Source organism: Myotis davidii, unplaced genomic scaffold (assembly GCF_000327345.1).
Source record: "Myotis davidii unplaced genomic scaffold, ASM32734v1 scaffold259, whole genome shotgun sequence".
NCBI classification, from domain to species: domain Eukaryota; kingdom Metazoa; phylum Chordata; class Mammalia; order Chiroptera; family Vespertilionidae; genus Myotis; species Myotis davidii.
In genome coordinates, this window is record NW_006292687.1 from 110,514 (window position 1) to 129,740 (window position 19,227).

Consider the following 19,227-nt stretch of genomic DNA (forward strand, 5'->3'; position numbering starts at 1 on the left):
TGCCACGGGTGGGGGGGTGTGTTGGGGGGGGGGGCGGGCATTGCTCTGGACTCTGCTTATGCCCATGGAGATTGAATCTGAGCTCAGGGCCTTTAGCAGTTGAAATGTCATCATCCATTCTTTCAGGGGGTCAGCTATATTTCCATCTTGTATATCTTTCCCTTGTTCTCAGACATTTAGACTTCTAACACCAGACGTGAAAAGACGATACTTGGCCCAGAGATGACACCTGGCAAATCCCCAATGGCTCCCGACCATTCATCACATCCACAAGGCCCAGAGTGACCTCTCTACCCCTTGACTTCCACCCAGACTAGGTCTTAGACTCTACTTGCTTTCCTTCTTTTTCACTCTGTCTCCCAAATAGATTCTAAGCTCCTTGAGGGTAAGTCTCTCTCCTGTGCTATCCATGGTGACTCATGAGATTCTGAGCATACACCACATGCCCTATGCAAGGACCCCATGGGTGTGATGGTACCCAAACCTGGCTGCACATCAGAATAATCTGGGAAGGGGGTTAAAAACACAGATGTCCAAACAACAGGTCGGATCCACTTTATCAGGAATGTCAAGGAACTGGGCCTAAGGGTCTGTGTTTTTGAAAATCTTTCTTCCTAGCTGACTCTGTTGTACAGCCCATCCAATTCTGGTCTGTGGATTGATGTCTGTGGACCTTTGTTGGGATAGGAAGGGCCCCACAATGCTCTACTACACTGCCTGCCATGCCTGTAATGGCGCTTTGACATTCTACCAGAAAGATATTGTGTCTCCAGGCAACCCTCCCAGATAAACTCTCTATTCTGCTGTTGAGAGGACTAGTTACTGTCTTGACCTATTAGCAGCCATGATCACATCCACATGGATGGAGCTATCAGAAACTGCTCTGCATCACCTGCAAGGGGGGTGAAGAGAGAAAGTCCAGGGCACTGGGAGGTGGGGGAGGGGGGTCCTGGAATAGTCATACTGGATTCCTCAGGGAAGGGGAAAAAGAAAATCAAAGGGCCAGATAGTGCTGAAAAGAAAGAGGAGATAGTGGCAGGGGACCCTTAATGGGCAATGATTTTGCCTATTCATTAATTAATCCAGGACATGGGTCTAAATAAATCCTATTGAGTGACTGGGGACTTAAAATAAGATAAGGGATATGAAAAATGATTGGCTTAATTAAAAAAAATTGAGTCTTTAGCTAATTATCTTTCCTCCCTTTCCTGCTTTCTCAACTACTACATAGTCCTGGCTTTCTGTTGCAGTAAAATATATTCTAAAGTCAACTTCCTGATACTCACAGTTAGAGTCTAAACTTGGTATTATGTTATACAACCTCAATTTCACTTCCTTAAACTAAGCAATCTGATATTCTTAACAAGCCTGGTGACTTTAATTTGGACCAAAATTTACCGTGATGCTGGAAGGTGAGGACAGACAGGTGCAAGGAAAGGGAAAGTGGTGGCTGTCCCAGTCATGGATCCTGCCCTGGGACACCACCCACATGGGCTTCAGGAGGGTTTCCATATCACGGAAAGCTGACCAGTCATGCTGTTGATAAAGCAAACTCACCACAGCCATCAGATGTGACATGCTGGTTCCCAGGTAGGCGGTGAACAGGGCTACAGAAAAAGAAGAGAGAACAATGCCTGTTAGGCTTCATTTCATTGTGGGAAGGGCTTCCTTGTGGTATAAATCCCTTGGAATGTAAACATCCACATTTTGCCAGCTAGCCCAGAACCCTGGTTGCAAGTATGTGTTTGGAGTCAGCAGCTCTGGGTTTGAATCCAGACTCCACCATTTGCACAACAGAGGTTATAGGAACATTCCTCTCACAGGGCTGGTGCAAGCATGAAAGGAGGTAATGCTTGGGCTTAACACACAGTAAGTGCTCAATAAAGGTATCTTTTCTGTGGTTGCTATCTTGTTGCTGCTTTGCTGATACTTATGAAAAAATCCTTCCATAGCAAATAAACTTTCCTGTTATTTTATCCAGGCAGAGTAGAATGAATTAAAATGAAACTTATGAATGTTTCTTGAGGTAGTATGGTTTCTATACTGCATTTGGGATTCCCAAATTAAGTCAGTTACCAAAAAAAAAGTCATGGTATTAAAAAAAGAAGAAGGTAGTAACTCAGAGATCAGCAGAAACTGAGTACGAATGTGGAACTCCTCCCCAGAATAACATTTTTCCAAATACCATTAAGGCTGGCATACAAGCCAATAAATAAATATGCTATTTTTAAATTTACTTTTGGTAAAGCATAAATGCTATTTTTAAATTTACTTTGAGTAAAGCATGAATCTTAGAGTAGGTAATCTGAGTGTATGTGTAACTTCCAATGTAAAACAGCAAAAACAAAGATCTCAACTAGCAAATCATTAATTCTTCAGTTTTGGCTGAAGAGGGGGCTCAGAGAGGTTCAGGAAAGCAGCCTGAGGAATGATTTGCACACACCCTTGGGCCACCAGCACACACTGAGATATACTCACCACCTAGTCTTCCTGTCTGGTGAGAAATCACACCAGCTATCTTGGGGGGGCGGGACAGGAAATGGTGGGAGGAACTCTGTGATCCTCATTTCCATCCTTTTATCAATATTTTGTCTTTTTATCCTGGTATTTTTGTTCAACAGTATACCTAATTCTTTCACATCTGAATTGTCTCACGCTCGTGGGAAAGGCTCGTCGTTGGAACCAGTTTGGACTTCAAATCCAAGCTCTGCTGTTTTGTTTGTTGTACAACAAATCACCTAACTTCTCAGAATCTAGTCTCATAGTCTGTAACAAGGTAACTTGGAGGTGTATTTTACAAGGAGGTGGTGAATCTCAAATGAAATAGTGTATTTCCACAACAGCAGCTGTCAACTCACCCCTGTCATCACAGGATTGAGATATTGCTCTGAGCAGAAGGGTTGAAAGGATTTCTGTGCTTGGTTTCCATCATTTTATTCTTTTTTCCCCATTTCATTCATTCATTCACTTATTCAACAAATATTCACTATCCCTCAGTTAAGCACTAGGGACACTCTATCCTTGCTCTCTTGAGTACCAGCTCTTCTGACACATTTCCTGAGCACATGAGACATTATCACCATTTCTCTCCTTTTAATGCCTATTGCACTTCTAAGGCACAATCTTGGTGTTCAAGTCTTTTTTTTAAAATTAAATCAGATTATTACAGTTGTTCCTCTTTTTTCTCCCCATAGCTCCCCTCCACCTGGTTCCCACCCCTTTCTATGCCCCTGATTCTATTATATTCACGTATCTTTACCTTTTTCTTCTTCTTCCTCTTCTTAAAGGATACCTTTCAGCATTTCATATAATACTGGTTTGGTGGTGATGAACTCCTTTAGCTTTTCCTTATCTGTGAAGCTCTTTATCTGACCTTCAATTCTGAATGATAGCTTTGCCGGATAAAGTAATCTTGGTTGTAGGTTCTTGGCATTCATCACTTTGAATATTTCTTGCCACTCCCTTCTGGCCTGCAAAGTTTGTGTTCAAGTCTTATATTGAACTTGGTGTTCTAAGTGATCTCCAATTCCAAGTTGCTTTTCTGTCCATAGTAAGTGTCAGACTATCTAATAGCAGCTGCCCATCAACTAAGACTTGCTGAGTTGGGCTGGGAAAGCCTTCATTAGAGGTAAGTTCTGCACATCACAGTTTGTAGCTGATGACCCTGACAGTGTTCTGGATAGTCGAGGGAGAGAAAAGGCCCTTGAGTGCTGAAGGGAAGACTAGATTTCCATTCTTCATAGACAATGTCCCTCCCAACAGACCACCATGTGTGAGTCCTACCATCATATCCTGGCCACGCAAAAGAGGTACAAAATGTGTTTACATTTTGCATTGATAAAATAACAAAATTGAGGGATTCCCTGGTTTAGAGGCAGGGAAGGCAGCTTTGGCAGGCTCTATCAGAGTTTGCCAAGTCTTCTTTCCTGAAAAAGCCATATAGTAGGGCACCTCTGTCATAAATAACTGTTATTTATTTACCCTGGCTGACAAGGTTGAGTTTTCTTTGACAGCATCAGGGTGATGTGGGCAAGCTGAAACTTGCCATGACATTTTACACGTGATATTTGCTTGACAAGAGGGGCTGGAGGTCTGTCTCAAAACTTGATGTCTAAAATGAAAAACACTGAGAGTACCCAGTGTGCTGAAACAGACACCTTTATACACTGTTGGCGGCAGAGGACATTGGTATGGCTTTTGTGGGATGAATTTGGCATCTATTAAAATTAAAATCGGCAGAGCTGGAATTTTGGCACCAGGGTGTGGGCTCTTAACTGATTCAATATACTGCCTTAATCTTTATGCTAAACTAGTAAAGAAAATCTGATCCCCTCAAAGGAAGGTAGGCATGGGAGGCAGAGTCAAGATCCCTAAAGATGTCTCCGTCCTAATCCCCAGAACCTGTGAGTATGTTACCTTACACGGCAAAGGGACTTTGCAGCCGTGACTAAGAAATCTTGATAGAGGGAGATTACCCGGGGTCATCCGAATGGACCCAATGTAATCACAGGGTCCTGATAAGAGGGAGGCAAAAAAGTTCTATCCAGAGTGTAGGATGAAGAATGACCACTGTCTGCTTCATACTTCACTGTATTGACAGAACTTTGTTTTGTTTTGTTCAATTAGCCAGTGTTACTTCTATACTAAAGAAAATAATGAAGATATTCCTGCTTTGGGGAAATACATCCTCAGGAATCTTTGGTTTCACCTCTTTCCATAGTCTGTCAAGGCCTCATCCACAACTCTTGTGACCAAAACAGTTTCTGCTTGACCTTTAAGGATGGGCTCAGGCTGTCCTCATGCTGGCCCTGACCACCCTCTCCACCAACAGGAATTTCTCCTCCCAGTGTTTAGGACTTATGGAAAAGCCAGCTTCTCTAGGAGGTACATCTCAATGATTCTAAACTGCAGTGTTCCCCTAAGAATCTTGCACTGTGGATGTTTCCTTGTTCTACTGTAAATGTCATATGGGCTCCTGTGGGCTCTCTCTCTTACTCATCTGACTTCTGCCCTTAACTGTAACTCTCTGTGATCAAGAACTACCTGGGATCTAAAGCTTCCAAATCCCTAGGTCTTATAAGTACTGTTGGGACTGCATCATGAGTGTTTAACATGTATTTGCTGCCAACACAGAAAAGTAAAGGTATGTACTCCAAATAAAGGTTTGAAACCTCAAACTAATCTCAGAAGAAAGATTCTAACCCCGCTAAGATCAGGTGGCCATATAATCTGTTAGAGCCTTCTCTTTTGCCCTAAGCTTCTGAACAAGTATGAGAGAATGAGCAAAAAGTTTTGAAAGGGTTATTAGGGGAAATAGCTGTGTGACTACAAAATGACATATAAGTGGCCACTTGAGTTTTATTATCCTTGCTGCAGCGCCAGGAAATCAAAATTGAATGAGGCCTTGGAAAACCTTGGTCCCATCCCACCCCCTGCCCAATGCAGAAATTCATTCTAAATCCTGCCTAACACGAGGTCTGCCATTTTAGTAATGACTTAGACACCTTGGATTGCTTAATCTGGTGACAAACTGGCTCTAGACAAATATTCCCATTAGGTTTGAAGTAATTTCTGCACATTCCACTATCCCTGGACCCCTTTGTCACCCAGGGAGTGTCATTCCCTTCAGTCTAGCACAGCGATTTTCAACCGTGGTGCCGTGGCACACTGGAATGCTGCAAGAATGTTTAAAACATGCAACACCCGACTGTTTAGTCAGGGACACTGACCTCTTTTCCTTTAGATTGTTAAATTAAAAAATGACAACAGCCAACACATTTGGTGTGAAGGAATCAAAGTCATACCTATTTTTTGTCAGATCAGCAAAAAATATATATTTTTGGATTCTGAATTTTAGTAATTACTTTGTGTGCCATGAGATGAGAAAGATTGGAAATCGCTGGTTCTAGCACATTATCTTAAGTGCTTTTAGTTGTATTGATTTAGGAATATCAGAAGCTATGGAAAACAAGCATCCCTCCCAATGGCCTGAGAAGTTCATTAGCTTTTCAAATCTAAATCACTGAAGTGTGTTTTCACCTAAGGCCTGGGCTTAACGTTTCAGGTTGTTAGCCAATGTGGGTGCTGGGTTTGCATTTACACTGCATTCCCCCGCCCCCACTGACTGGATGTCCTTTGGCCTTAGTTCCTCAACAATAAAATGAGAAGGATGGAGTGGAGCTCTCCAGAGCCCCGTCTAGCTCTGTGGGCTGAGTCTGGCTAGAATGCAGGGATCAGAAAGGGTTAATGCAGCAGTTCTCACAGTGTGGTCCCCACAGCACCAGCACCAGTTCCCACTTACACTTGGTTAGAAATGCAAACTCCTTCCTCCACCTCTAACTGTGAGCGAGGGTCTGAGGGTGGGCCCAGAGGTCTGCATTTTAACAAGCCTCCCGGGCAGTTCTGATGCACACTCAAGCTTGAGGAGAGCTGGATGAAGGTGATCCTCCAAGGGCCGCACAAAATTCTACCTGAGTCACCAGGGAAAATAGCTCTGCATTTAGCTTGAGTTATTTCCGTTTCGTTTCTTGGGTCAAATGATTAGTGTGAAGAACACAGGACAAGTTGAGTTTCTATGACCCAATATACACATATGACAAAATGGAGAGTACCTTTCAACAGGCTCTCCCGTCTCAGTCACCACCTAGCTGGGCAGAGCCGACTCGAATACTCCCAGAAAGGGGATGTCACGCGCCCTGGTCACACACTTGGAGAGCACGGGTCCCAAACAAGAACCCCAGCTCTAGTGTCTCCTTTTGTACTGTTGGTCCTGGATTTTGATCCCATAGTGCCCAGCACCCCTCCCCCCTAGATGCACGGATTACTCACCACAGGCGAGAGCCAGGAGGTGGGTTTGCCAGGTGAGCGCCATGAACATCCCTCCAATTGCAATGCAGGCCAGAGAGCTGTTGAAACCCCAAAGTCCAAAGTAGATGTTCTCAAACGGAGCCGAGAGGCTGAGCGCTGTTAGATAAGACAGGAGCAGTCAGAGCAGCAGACGGACACAAGGCAGGGTGCTCTGGAAGGGGCCTCGGGTGGAGGCAGCAACTGACAACTGTTGGTCCCTTGGGGCAGAGAAAGGTCTGGAGTACAGAAGGTGCCTGAACAACACCCGGGGTGGAGGAGGTGCTCTCCATGCCTGCTCACCTGCTGCTACCCCTATCGCCGACCCGATTGCAGCGTGCAGGCACATGAGTGGGGAGGAAAGCAGGATGGCGCACAGGAAAATGAGCCCCGTCCACAGATTATCACAGCCGTATATCTGACCAACACCCACAGGCAGGGATTTCAGTAACTGCAAAAATAATTTAGGAAATAAGTCATTAAAATAACTGGACAGAAACTCATAGGACACCCACAAGCACATATGAAGTAATTTTAGGTTTAGCATATCTAATCTTTTGAGATAAGTGTCATTAATTTAAAAAATTCTCCCTCTCTCTTTACAGAAAAATCTCAATCCTATTTCTGCTTTATTCCCAGAGATACACCAGCCTTTCCCTGGTGTACTCAAAGCCTTCTCAACACCCCCACTCCCCCCTCCACTCCCTGCTCTCCTGCCTGCACAGACACGTGGCCTTGGTAACTGTGGTGCCATTGACCCACTGTGGGGATCTCCCATGCTTCCCCATGAGGGTGGCAGGGATCACCACTTATACGTCTACTGCTTTCAACTGTCCATCCCTGCTGGGGCCAGTCCATCCATGCATCTCTACAGTCCATAGAAATATTATTGTTCCCATGCAATCTGGTGGTTAATGAAGTCAGGTGATCTTATCCACAATTCAGAAGCAGGTCTATACTATGAGTTTGATCCTACCCTAAGCTGGACCCTAAATTCTTCCTGCCCATGCTGGATTTTCATGTCTACACAAGATTACTTCCTGTTTCTTCTAGACCAGAGAACTGGACACAGGCACATCCAGCAGAACCAATCCTCAGGTAGCCAGGAGTGGAGAGTCAGGTGAGGTGGGAAATAAGTGCTGATGCTGAGGTGGCAGTTCAGAGGGAGGGGAAGGACAAGATCCCCACTTCCCTTGACCAGCACTGTCTGACAGAGCTTCGCATGATCTTGGAATATTCTGTACCTTTGTTGTCCAATACATGTGTCTATCGAGCACCTGAAATGTGGCTAGTGAGGCAAAGGAGCACAACTGTAATCTTACATTTTAATTAATTTTACATTTAAGTTAAAATACCCACATGGGGCTAACAGCTACTGTATTGGACAGTACTATTATAGGTCGATCAATGAATACTCTAATTTTTAATGGGGAGTTATAATACGTTTCTTTTTATTTTCCTTCTGAGTTATTTCCAAATGCTCCCATTCATTTTCTGAGCAAGAAACTAAAGAAAAGTCTACGTAAGCTTCTCACATGTTTTGATCACCCAGCACAGAGGACAGCAAAAGGTGTTTTATAACCTCACAGTGGGAAAGCCAGTTTTTTGCACATGAGAAAAAGTAGGGTTTCTTTGGTTTTCTTTTGATTTCAAGTGTTCTCTCAACTGAGAGAATCATGAAAACAAAGGTATTTATTAAATAAACACCATTAGGAAGAGCTGGAACTTTATTTGGGTTAACCAGGTGTTTAAAAATGGTGTTCTCTCTATGCACATCTGTAAAGAGGTACATAGTATACAGCCTTCAGGGTGGTTCTCAAACTCTGGCCCACAGCACAAGTATTTGGGGGCTTGCTATACAGGTTCCCAGGCCCCACCCCTGGAGATTATTATTTAGGAAGTCTGAGATGGTGCTCATATTGGTACTTAAAAAACAATGATTCTGATGCCTACTGAAGCTTGAGGACCCAGAATTATTGTACTTATTCTGTGAGATCAAAGATAAGAAAAGGCAGAACAGAGCAGTTCTGTGGTGGGTAAAACAGTAAGCAGCCAGTCCTTTGGCAGGTCATGGAGGGCTTAGCCCCAGGTGGAGTGCTCCTGCATCAGTGGCTAGCCCCCATCTCACCCATCCAAACAAGGGCCAAGTTTGCAATAGAATGTGTGATTTCCAATGGAGCTATGTTCTGGAATTAGCACTGCAGATCTTAGGGAAAGTTAGCTTTGACCAAATAGTCATTTTAAAAAACCCCTAAAGCCCAAAGCTTTGGAGAAGAACAAATGCTTTAGCTAGCAAAATGAACACAGGAAGTCCCCCCCCCCCCAACTGAGCCTCCATAAGGCTCTGAGGCCCATGGACGAGTAACCATGAGGATGGAGCCAGGGGGAATGTGAAGAGATCGTGAATCTTACCTTCAGGCCATCGAGTTTAGACCAGGTGACATTGGGAACTGAGGCTATGGGTGAGAACAATTTTCCTGGGAAGAATGGATTGTAATGTCCTGTGGCCGAAAGGTACATGGTCAATGCCATGTTGAAGGGCAGGGTGAAGATAGGGAGGTCCCATTTGCCGAACACGGAGTTCAACCCACTTGAGAAAATTGGACTAAAAACAACAACAGAAGAGAATGGAAGAATATGCGTGTGGTAGCCAATGTTGACAAACCGAATCTCTCTGCTAGGGATGGCTTTTGAATATGCCCCTAAAGTGCTGCGTTGGAAAACTGTTCACAGAATAAACAAACAAAAAATCCAAACACACTTGAGATAAATCCTGTCATAGAGAGAATAATTCTTACATAAAGTAAAAAAAAAAAAAATCAACTCATAGTTTCTTTGGCTTTTGAAAAATTACATCTGGGTTGCTTACAGTGAGCTATAAACCTCTAGGTTTCAAAAACACTTTTCTAGTATTTAAGACATAGGAAATAACATATTATTTACATAGGTAAAGCCACATGTGTGACCTACTTGATCACATGCCCTTCCCTCCCCCTCAGAGGTGACCACGATCTTGAACTTGTCTATATCTGTACAAGTCTTTAGTGTATGTATTTTTTAAAAAGATAAACAATTATCCAAGGGAGGATGCAGGTGATGTGGGCTGTATGAAGAAGGTCTTAAACTCAGAGGGACAGAGTTTTAGGTCAGTGCTGGCGAACCTATGACACGCGTGTCAGAGGTGACACGTGAACTCATTTTTTGGGTTGATTTTTCTTGGTTAAACGGCATTTAAATATATAAAATAAATATCAAAAATATACATCTTTGTTTTACTACTGTTGCAAATATCAAAAAATTTCTATATGTGACACGGCACCAGAGTTAAGTTAGGGTTTTTCAAAATGCTGACACGCTAAGCTCAAAAGGTTCGCCATTACTGCTTTAGGTCCTTGAGCAGGTGAACTGTGTGACCTTGGGCAAGGCACTGCTTGCTCCTCAGGGTCCTTGACTGTAAACTGGGGGTGGAATTAGTTGGTCTCTGGGACTCTTTTGCACACTCACTTCTTGACTTACTCAGAGGGCCATCCCTTTAAGATCAGAACTTTGGATTTCATGGGTTGTGGGAGGGGGTGTGGTGAGCACCCACAGGCAATGACTCTTGCCCTTGAACCTGTTCCCCAGAGTAGGCTGGGAGTTACCTCCTGGGCAGGTGGGCTTTGCTGCCAGGTTCTCCTCCACACCCTGCAGGTGCAGCCCGGGTAGGTGGCTCTCCTGCAGACTCTGTTCAAGGTGGGCTTTACTTCTCATTTGTGTGGATGTTAGTATTTTATATTCTAAATATGCTACAGTAAGAAGGAAATGTTTGCTTCCAAAAAATAAAAATAAAGAAGATTTGTGACACTGTCAGCATGGAAACTAATTTGAAGAATTCAGGCTTTTTTTTCTTTTTCTTTTAAGGAACTGAATTCAGTAAGTAACTTTTCCCTCATTCCACCATGATGCTGACACCATCCTCAATAAAATTTTTTTTGAAGTGGGCAGGTGGGTAAGGGGAGTTCATAGAGGCACAGTGGTTCTCAAAGTGGGATCTCTGGATTGGCCACATCAGCATTATCGGGGAACTTGTTAGAAATGCAAATTCTCTGCCCGCCCAGGTGAGCATTGATCCATGAACCAGGAGATCGAGGTTTGATGCCTGGTCAGGGCACATGCTGGGGTTTCGGGTTTGATCCCCAGTAGGGGCGGGGGGTGCAGGAGGCAGCTGATCGATGATCCTCTCTCAGCATTGATGTCTCTCTCTCTCTCTCTCTCTCTCTCTATCAAATCAGTAAAACCATAATAAAAAAAGAAAAGAAAATGCAAATTCTCAGGCCCCATCCAAGTTGAACCGATTCAGGACCTCTGGGGATGGGAGCCGCAATCCATGTTTCAACAGGCCCTGCAGGGGATTCCGATCGTGTGCAGGTTGAGGGCCACTGATGCAGCCAAAGGCTCTCAACTTTGGTTGTACTTTATATTTTTTTAAAAATATATTTTTATTGATTTCAGAGAAGAAGGGAGAGGGAGAGAGAGATACAAACATCAATGATGAGAGATAATCATTGATCGGCTGCCTCCTGCATACCCCCTAGTGGGCATTGAGCCAGCAACCCAGCATGTGCCCTTGACCGGAATCAAACCCAGGACCCTTCAGTCCACAGGCTGACGCTCCATCCACTGAGCCAAACCGGCTAGGGCAACATTGATTGTACTTTAGAAACTTCTGGGGCTTTTAAAACTCTCAATTGCCCAGGCAACACCCCAATCAAGACTGATTACATCAGAATATTGGGGAAAGGGGAGAGGTGGTATGAGGGGCCATATGTACCAGTGTGTTTTAATGTTTCCTTTTCCCAAGAGACACAATCCGAATCTAAATTTTTAAAAATGATTTCTCTAGAAGTTGCATTATATACATAACACGGAATTTATCACGTAACCATTTTAAAGTGTGCACTTACAGAGCACTAAGTACACTCACATTGTTGTACAACCAGCACCACCATCCAGCCTCAGAACATTTTCCATCTTGCAAAACAGAAGCCCTGTACCCATTAGCAGTAATTCCCCATTCCCACCCCCTCCCCTATAATTTATAATGAAAGCATTTCAAAGACCAGTTGTAACTTACCAAGTCATGGACATCACAGAGACAGGGAATAGCAGCCACCAGAAGTAGTCTCCCTTGTTTGAAAAGACGGCCATAAGTATCCCCACGAGGGTGGCGTTGTAGCCGTGCAGCCCGGCTGCGATTGCTGACCTGCGGGCGAGAGGCACAGCGTGGACATTTTCCAGGTGGACACTGGCTGGGCTTGCACTAGTGACACTTGTAAAGTCCAGGTCATATTCACATTAGAAAATGAGATTATATTTAGAAATCTATTTCCAAGTCTATAGAAGCCAAATACTACTAAAAATGTGAAAAAATACAAATGTACACTTAGAACAGCCCCCTACAGAGGCGTCAGAGCTAACGATTCGCCAAACCAGTTCTGGTTCCTTTCGCCTTTCCTTCGGGAAGTTATTATTTCTTTGAAACTATTAAGGGCCTCTGACTTGAATAAAGCTTTTAGATGAAACTGTTTTTGAAATCTGATTTTCTTGGTCAGGTGTAAGATTATTGAAATGAAAATTCACTTTCATAGTGTCTTTGACTTTACAATTTAACATACATTTTATCTTCCTGTGCTTCCATTTTTGTTGTCTCCAAACAAAGATTTCTAAGTTAGAACAAAGAAAGACAGTTACTTTTCTTTTACTTGGCAAAGTATTCCATTTGATTTGGTGCATATTTAGCACCTAATTTTTTCTTGGGGCCCTTTTTGCTTCTGAGCATTTAACCTCACTTCCTTTTTGTTCTTCCATTCCAGACCCCGTATTCCATTCCCCCTCTTACTACTATTACCTCTCACGGAAATGGCCACGTAGAGACCTGTGGTGATACTGTCCTATAGACAAAAAAGGGGCCACATACTAAACCTGACAAGCTTAGGGGAGGCCTGTCTGGGGGAGGGAGGGATGCCTCCAAACTCAGAGACCTAAAGTAACCTCATAGGATGGTCTGAAATGAAAACTTTCTAACTAAAAGCAGTTGCAAGGCAGATGGTTATGCCCTAGGGTGGTGTTCTTCTCTAACAAAGGTCTTGTCCTATAGACGAAAAAGGGGCCACTTACTAAACCTGACAAGCTTAGGGGAGGCCTGTCTGGGGGAGGGAGAGATGCCTCCAAACTCAGAGACCTAAAGTAGCCTCATAGGATGGTCTGAAATGAAAACTTTCTAACTAAAAGCAGTTGCAAGGCAGATGGTTATGCCCTAGGGTGGTGTTCTTCTCTAACAAAGGTCAATCTTTACCTTTACTGAGCCTGTCTATTGTCTTTTTGCATCTGCAATAACATACCCCTGGAATGTCAGGGTAATTTTCTTTTTCCAGACCCCTCAGGGTACAAACACTGCACCAAAGCAGAGACCTCAAATCCCCTCATTGTTATTATCATGTTATCCTCTATATTCACCTAAGTAAAAGAAGTATGTATCTTTAAAAAAACGTTGTATTCCTTTTACTTTTTACCCAACCCCAGAGATTTCCCGGCCTCTCTTTCCCCCTCCCTAACCTATCCCCAATGGATTTCATGTAACCCCCTTAGGCCTTCCCTTTTGATTCTAATGTAGAAAATAAGTGGTAAAATTGCCATTTTCTGGCGCATTTCTCTCAATCCCTTGAGATTGTGTTTCCTGGCAATTGTGGTTAGTTTGGCTCAAATAAAAATTTGTACAGGTTTGGACATTTCTTGCATTGACTGCTGGCCCTGCATGTCATGAGATTTAGCAGATTCTAAGGGAATAGGTTCTTTTAAATTTGAATTTATTGGTGTTACATTGGTTAATAAAATTATATAGGTTTAAGGTGTACAGTTCTATAATACATCATCTGCATATTGTGCATTCACCACCCCAAGTCATGCCATTTCCATCACCATTTACCTCCCTTCTCCTGACTCCTCTCACCCTCATTTATGACCATACTGTTGTCTATGAGGTGTTTTTTTCTTAATCCCTTCACCGTTTTTTACTTAGTCCCCCCCCACCCCCCACAAACACTTCTCCCCTTGGATAGTCTGTTTCTATTTTGTTACTTAGTTTGTTCTCTCCTTAGATTCCACATATAAGCAAAATTACATGGCACCTGTCCCCATCTGACTGACCCACCCCACCCAGCACAATGCTCTCCAGGTCCATTTGTGCATCTGCAAAAGGCCAGATTTCCTTCCCTTCCATAGTAAAGCAGCGTTCCGTGGCATAAATGCACCACAGCTTTTTTATCCACTCATCTACTGATGGGCACTTGGTAACCTCACTTCCTCTCCTGGTCAAAATGGTTCCCATGTTATACCTGGGAACTCAAAGCCATTGGCAACACCTGGCACCATGAAGGGCCCGGCATTCAAGGCTGAATGAGCCACAGGTGTGAAGATCATGGAGTGAGTGGGTGAGATCAAATTCGGGGCCCCCGGGGGAGTTGACACAGCCAGTGAGCCACACTCCCGGGTGGCAGAGGATCTCGTGAGAGCTCCTTGGCTTGTTGGTAACTGGAGCAGGAGGCACCCAAGATCAGCAAGATGATGTCATGCTGAGTGAGAGCATTAGGAGGAATCCCTGTTCACACGTCCTTTGTCTACCTTTCATCATCCCCCAGGCCCTGTGGGAGGTGATGCACTTTGTATTGATTTAGCCCAGGAAGTGATAACCCCTTCACAATTGGTACTAAACATGATGACACTGGAGAACTAATGCAAAGACATATCCTCTCAAGAACTGACTTTCAGAATTAATGCTTTAGTTTGGTCAACAAATTTAATGGCAATGCCTACAAGTTGTGGAACACCCTGGTTAAAGCAGCAAGAATATGTATATTCACTTAAAACAGAGGGTTGCTGTTTTAATGCTGTCCTTTGAGGACCGGGATGAAGAGAAGAGATTTGTAAACTAGCACGTGTGAATATGCCTGGTCTTCTAAAATACACCCGATAGGGAAAATGGGTCAGTTAGCAAAGCAGTAAAGGAACCTTTGCTATGGCACAGCCCGAGACCACACCTCCAAAGTGGAAAGACCATTTCTTGACATGCACTGGGAAAGGGTTTAACCTAAGATACTAAATCACCTTCTACGATAACAAATCAGGCTCCTTGGAGCTGATGCAAAAGTGGAGCATTTGCTGACTCTCTCCCCAAGAATCTTCTTAGGCAATGCACAGTAAGAGCTATAAGAGCTTAGTTGTGTAATGACAACCCACAGGGGATTATGCATTGACCTTGAACACTGGGAAGACCTGCAGCCTCCCTGGAAAAACGGGTTGGTCAGGAGTGTTCTACACCCCTGATGGGTGTCAGCTCATCCCTTCTTCTTCTTTCTTCTCCTTCTCCTTCTCCTTTATCTTCAACATTTTAATCACATTTAATTCAGTAGTTCTATTGTAAAATGATACTAAGACTGTCAGAGAAGTGTGACCACATATCAATGTATTTTCAAATAGGATGATTTCCTTATGTTTATTACTTTTAGAAATGCCACAAAACATTGTAACCACTTGACAGAACACTTTGTAAAGTGGATGCTATTTCTAACCTAGCACATAGTTCAGAAGATATCCTAACACGACAGTCAGAACTTGCTGACTTGAAATTTGTGGTTATTCATCTCTCTAGAATCTGAGCAGAATGAATTTACTGAACAACTCATGGACTAAAGATATAAAGGGGATTATTAAGCCAATAAGCTTTTCATGCATTTTTGCCCAAACAAAAAAAAATGTTGATGATAAATATTGATCGATTATTAAAGAAGATCCCTTTAGAATCTCCCCTGGGATTTACCTGTAGCTTAGTTCTGGTTACCATGTACTGCTATGAGAATTTGGCATTGTTCAGACTGGCTGCTTATTCAGGTGCCATGAATAAAAGCATATATAAAGAGTTCTGTGGAATAAAGGTTGTTTCTCCTGGGAGGAGTGGGGCTTTATTAGGGCGACTCCTGTGTCCTCAGAAGTGAGAAGAGTGGCTTGGATGGATGCACCTACCTGTCCTGACTGAGCATCAGGGCTGTCAGGGTGGAGACCGCGGTTCCTATAAAGCCATTGAGAGCCCACCAAGGGTTCTGGACCAGGAGTCCCACCAGAATCAGGATTCCGCTGATGGGGTTGTTGACAAGCGCCACCTGGGATAGGCCCCGCAGAATCCAGTCGAAGAACTGGAGCACTTGGGGTTTGTCTGCAAAAGATGACAAGGGCAGAGCTAAGAAAGCAGTGAGGAGCCCCAAGTTTAGGGCCCTCTTGAGCAAAATTATCAAAAGCCCCTCTGATGAAGGTGAAACATTTTTTTAATATTCTTTGAACAATTTCTCTTTAGTGGCACCCAGATCCTTAAGCATCCAATTTCTTTATGCTCAATCCACGCTGCCCCTAATAGAATTGCAGCTCCAGAAAGTGTCAAATGCACTTATTCATCATGCGTAGAGGTACAGACTTTTAAGCCAAAGGACTGAATTACCAACAGTAAAATATTAGATTTTAGGTACTGAAACAATAAAATGGAGCCAGTTGTCTTTCTCTGATAGAAGCAAGATCCTGCCCTGACCACTATCTCCATTAAAAAAAAAAGTTTGAAGAGGCTTGCAGGCTAAAAGATAAAAAGTTTAAAAATGGGGAGGAAAGAGCTAGAAAGTAGGTGAATACAGTCAAACCTTGGTTCTCGAACTTAATTCATTCTGGAAGGCTATTCATGAAGCGATTTGTTTGAAAATGGAATCATTTTTTCCCATTAGAAATAATGTAAATTGAATTAATCCATTCCAGACCCCCAAATAATTTACTGTTTTAGCCTTTCTTTTATACAGTACATGTCTAATGTATTGTTTAATCTATAAACAAACACTTCTTAAATGTATCGAACCATCCCCTTCTAGCCTGAAAGGAATCACTTTCAGCACTCGGTCCAGCTCCCGGTGGTGTCTTTCAGGTCTTTGCTTGTTCACATATCACTGCCTCTGAAATGCTGTCACTGGCTAAGTGCTTGTCATTTATCCAAATCAACAACAGTGTTTCTGCCTCTTCAACTGCCTGTGATCATTGTTTCTTTCATACCCTTAGCAGCATTAGCACTCTTGATGGCCTCTATGTTTTAAAACTGCGCTAATGATTGATTTTCACCAGCAACAAAAGCATTCTCTCCTTTGTTTGTTGCCTGAGAGATGCTTTTTGTCACGCTGAGATATCAGCATGAAAGGGTTGTCAGGCCCAAAACCGAAGCTTGGTTCTACGACAATCCAACCGAGACATTTTTTTTCTCCTGAACACCTTGGTGGAGACTGAGATTCCAAAACTGAGGTTTGACTGTATAACTAAAGATACGAGTAGAAGCCTCAGCAATTTCTTCCAAATCCATTTCTCACATCTCTTCAAGGGATGGAAGCAAAAATACCTTTAAGCCAGTTGGCAAATTCTTTCATGTCACCGGTGACATAGCCAAGAGCCTTGGGAAGGCGCCTTCTCCTTCGACGTGGTGAGGTCAGGTTTTCACCCCGGTCCACCTTAACCATAGTGGGGCTGTCCTCCATGGCTATCTCTTCCCCTAGGCCCTTGAGGAAAGAACAGAGCTCATAAACACCCGCGTGCAGGTTTCACCAGGCTGGTCAGCATACGGCCTGGTCACAGTAGCCACAGAGGATGAGTTTAAATGCATTATTTCATCTGGACCATGACATCTCATGATATTAAGAAATCACCATTTTCCTCTTGAAATATCATCATGGAGATGATTGCCCAAACCCAAATTCCATCCTACTTTCATGATTACTGTCTTTGATGCTATCATGAGAAGGTTCTATCTTTATTTTCATAAGGTTCGGCTCCTAATTCAACAAACATTTATTGAGTGCTTATACCTTGCACTCAAAGATCTCATTCAGCCTAGTGGAAAAGGCTGGAAAAATAGTTAATTTTAACATAACGAAGCAAATAGTAATGTAGAAAGAGTTAACATCACATGCTTAAGCTTCATGTTGTCAATTAAAGGAGCCAGTCATCAGATTACAAAATGGTACTCACTGATGCAGACCAATCAGCTGCTTTCTAAGACCAATAGCCTTTTAAAATTAAAACTTAATTTTATGGAAAAGGCTTTATGTTGAAAAGTTTGACGATAAGAAAAATTTTAAAAGCAGTTTGTGTGTGTTAACGCTGCCTAAGGAACCCCATCACACACATTCTTCAAATTCAAAGATTACTTGAATATGCCCAGCCGAGTGGTTCAGTGGTTGAGCATCAACCTATGAACCAGGAGGTCAGGTTCGATTACTGGTGAGGGCACAGGCCTGGGTTGTAGGCTGGGTCTCTGGTGGAGGGTATGCAGAAGGCAGCTGATCAGTGATTCTCTCATCATTGATGTTTCTATCTCCCTCTCCCTTTCTTTCTGAAATCAATAATATATATATAGATTATGTCCTCACATCAGGCAACCACTTCAGATATTCCGCATTTTTGGAATTTCTTATTTAAATGTTCTAAAACAGGCAAGAGTAACATTACACAAAGGTATAGAAAATAGGAAAAGTGGGAGTGGACCACGCTGTTGAAAACCGAAGAGTTGTAATGTAAAAACTGTACAATAGAAGGATGTCCAGGGTGAATTATAGTAAACATGCTTCAGAAAATAACAACAACATAGCCATGGCTTGTGTTCACTTGAGATTCTTCCCTCCCCATGATTAGTGTGAATGGGAAAGCACCAGCATCACCAGAATATGGTACTCTGCAGACAGAACTGGTTTCATGGTAGACACAGGAGAATACCAATGATGCCATCTCAGAGGTAGGCAAAGGGAGAAGACAATGGCACAACCACCTGGAGCATGCAAGAAAGGCCAAGAGCACAACCAGGTTAGTGTGAAGTAGGTGAACACCAAAACCAGAAGGCATAACTGTGGAATGCTGAAGCCACAGGCACATAAGACACGACCACAGAAATACCAAAGCCCGTGTAGATAAACCAGCTCACCTTCTACCTGTGGCCAGGCTGTGGATAAGGGGTTCTCATGGGTATTTTTGGCCCCTTCATTGTTCCATTTACCATGGCCAACAAAGAGCTATTAACAGATAGAAAAGTTATGCTTTGTTTTCCTTCAATCCCGACTCTAGTTTTGCCTTTTATTAACCCTAATATGGAAATCAATGTGGGTAACTGACTTTTTATTACATAACTATTGTACTTTCATGGTGTTATTTCACTGTTTAACCATCCTGCTTTCAAACAATGGTGAACCATTAATCATAACGCAAAGTAGAAGGTATTTATGGAACACATTCTAGATTAAGGTATTTTGTTTTGACAAAATAGTGTTAGATTCTTGC

General features: G+C 43.0%; 1 protein-coding gene across 4 annotated transcripts in view; it reads right to left on the reverse strand.

Moving 5' to 3' along the window:
* Window positions 1-19,227, reverse strand: part of SLC14A1 (solute carrier family 14 (urea transporter), member 1 (Kidd blood group)) — a 46,101-nt gene that overhangs the window by 13,996 nt on the left and 12,878 nt on the right. For 3 of the 4 annotated variants that reach the window (XM_015565544.1, XM_015565543.1, XM_015565542.1), the window contains 7 exons: window positions 17,300-17,456; window positions 15,901-16,090; window positions 11,957-12,085; window positions 9,256-9,448; window positions 7,147-7,294; window positions 6,829-6,963; window positions 1,558-1,607 (listed from right to left, as the gene is read on the reverse strand). In XM_015565544.1, coding sequence (XP_015421030.1) covers window positions 1,558-1,607; window positions 6,829-6,963; window positions 7,147-7,294; window positions 9,256-9,448; window positions 11,957-12,085; window positions 15,901-16,090; window positions 17,300-17,435 — 981 coding nt within the window. In that variant the 5' untranslated portion in view covers window positions 17,436-17,456. Of the gene's footprint in view, window positions 1-1,557; window positions 1,608-6,828; window positions 6,964-7,146; window positions 7,295-9,255; window positions 9,449-11,956; window positions 12,086-15,900; window positions 16,091-17,299; window positions 17,457-18,874; window positions 18,963-19,227 lie in introns of all 4 variants that reach the window. The other variant, XM_015565545.1, reaches the window with a different exon arrangement.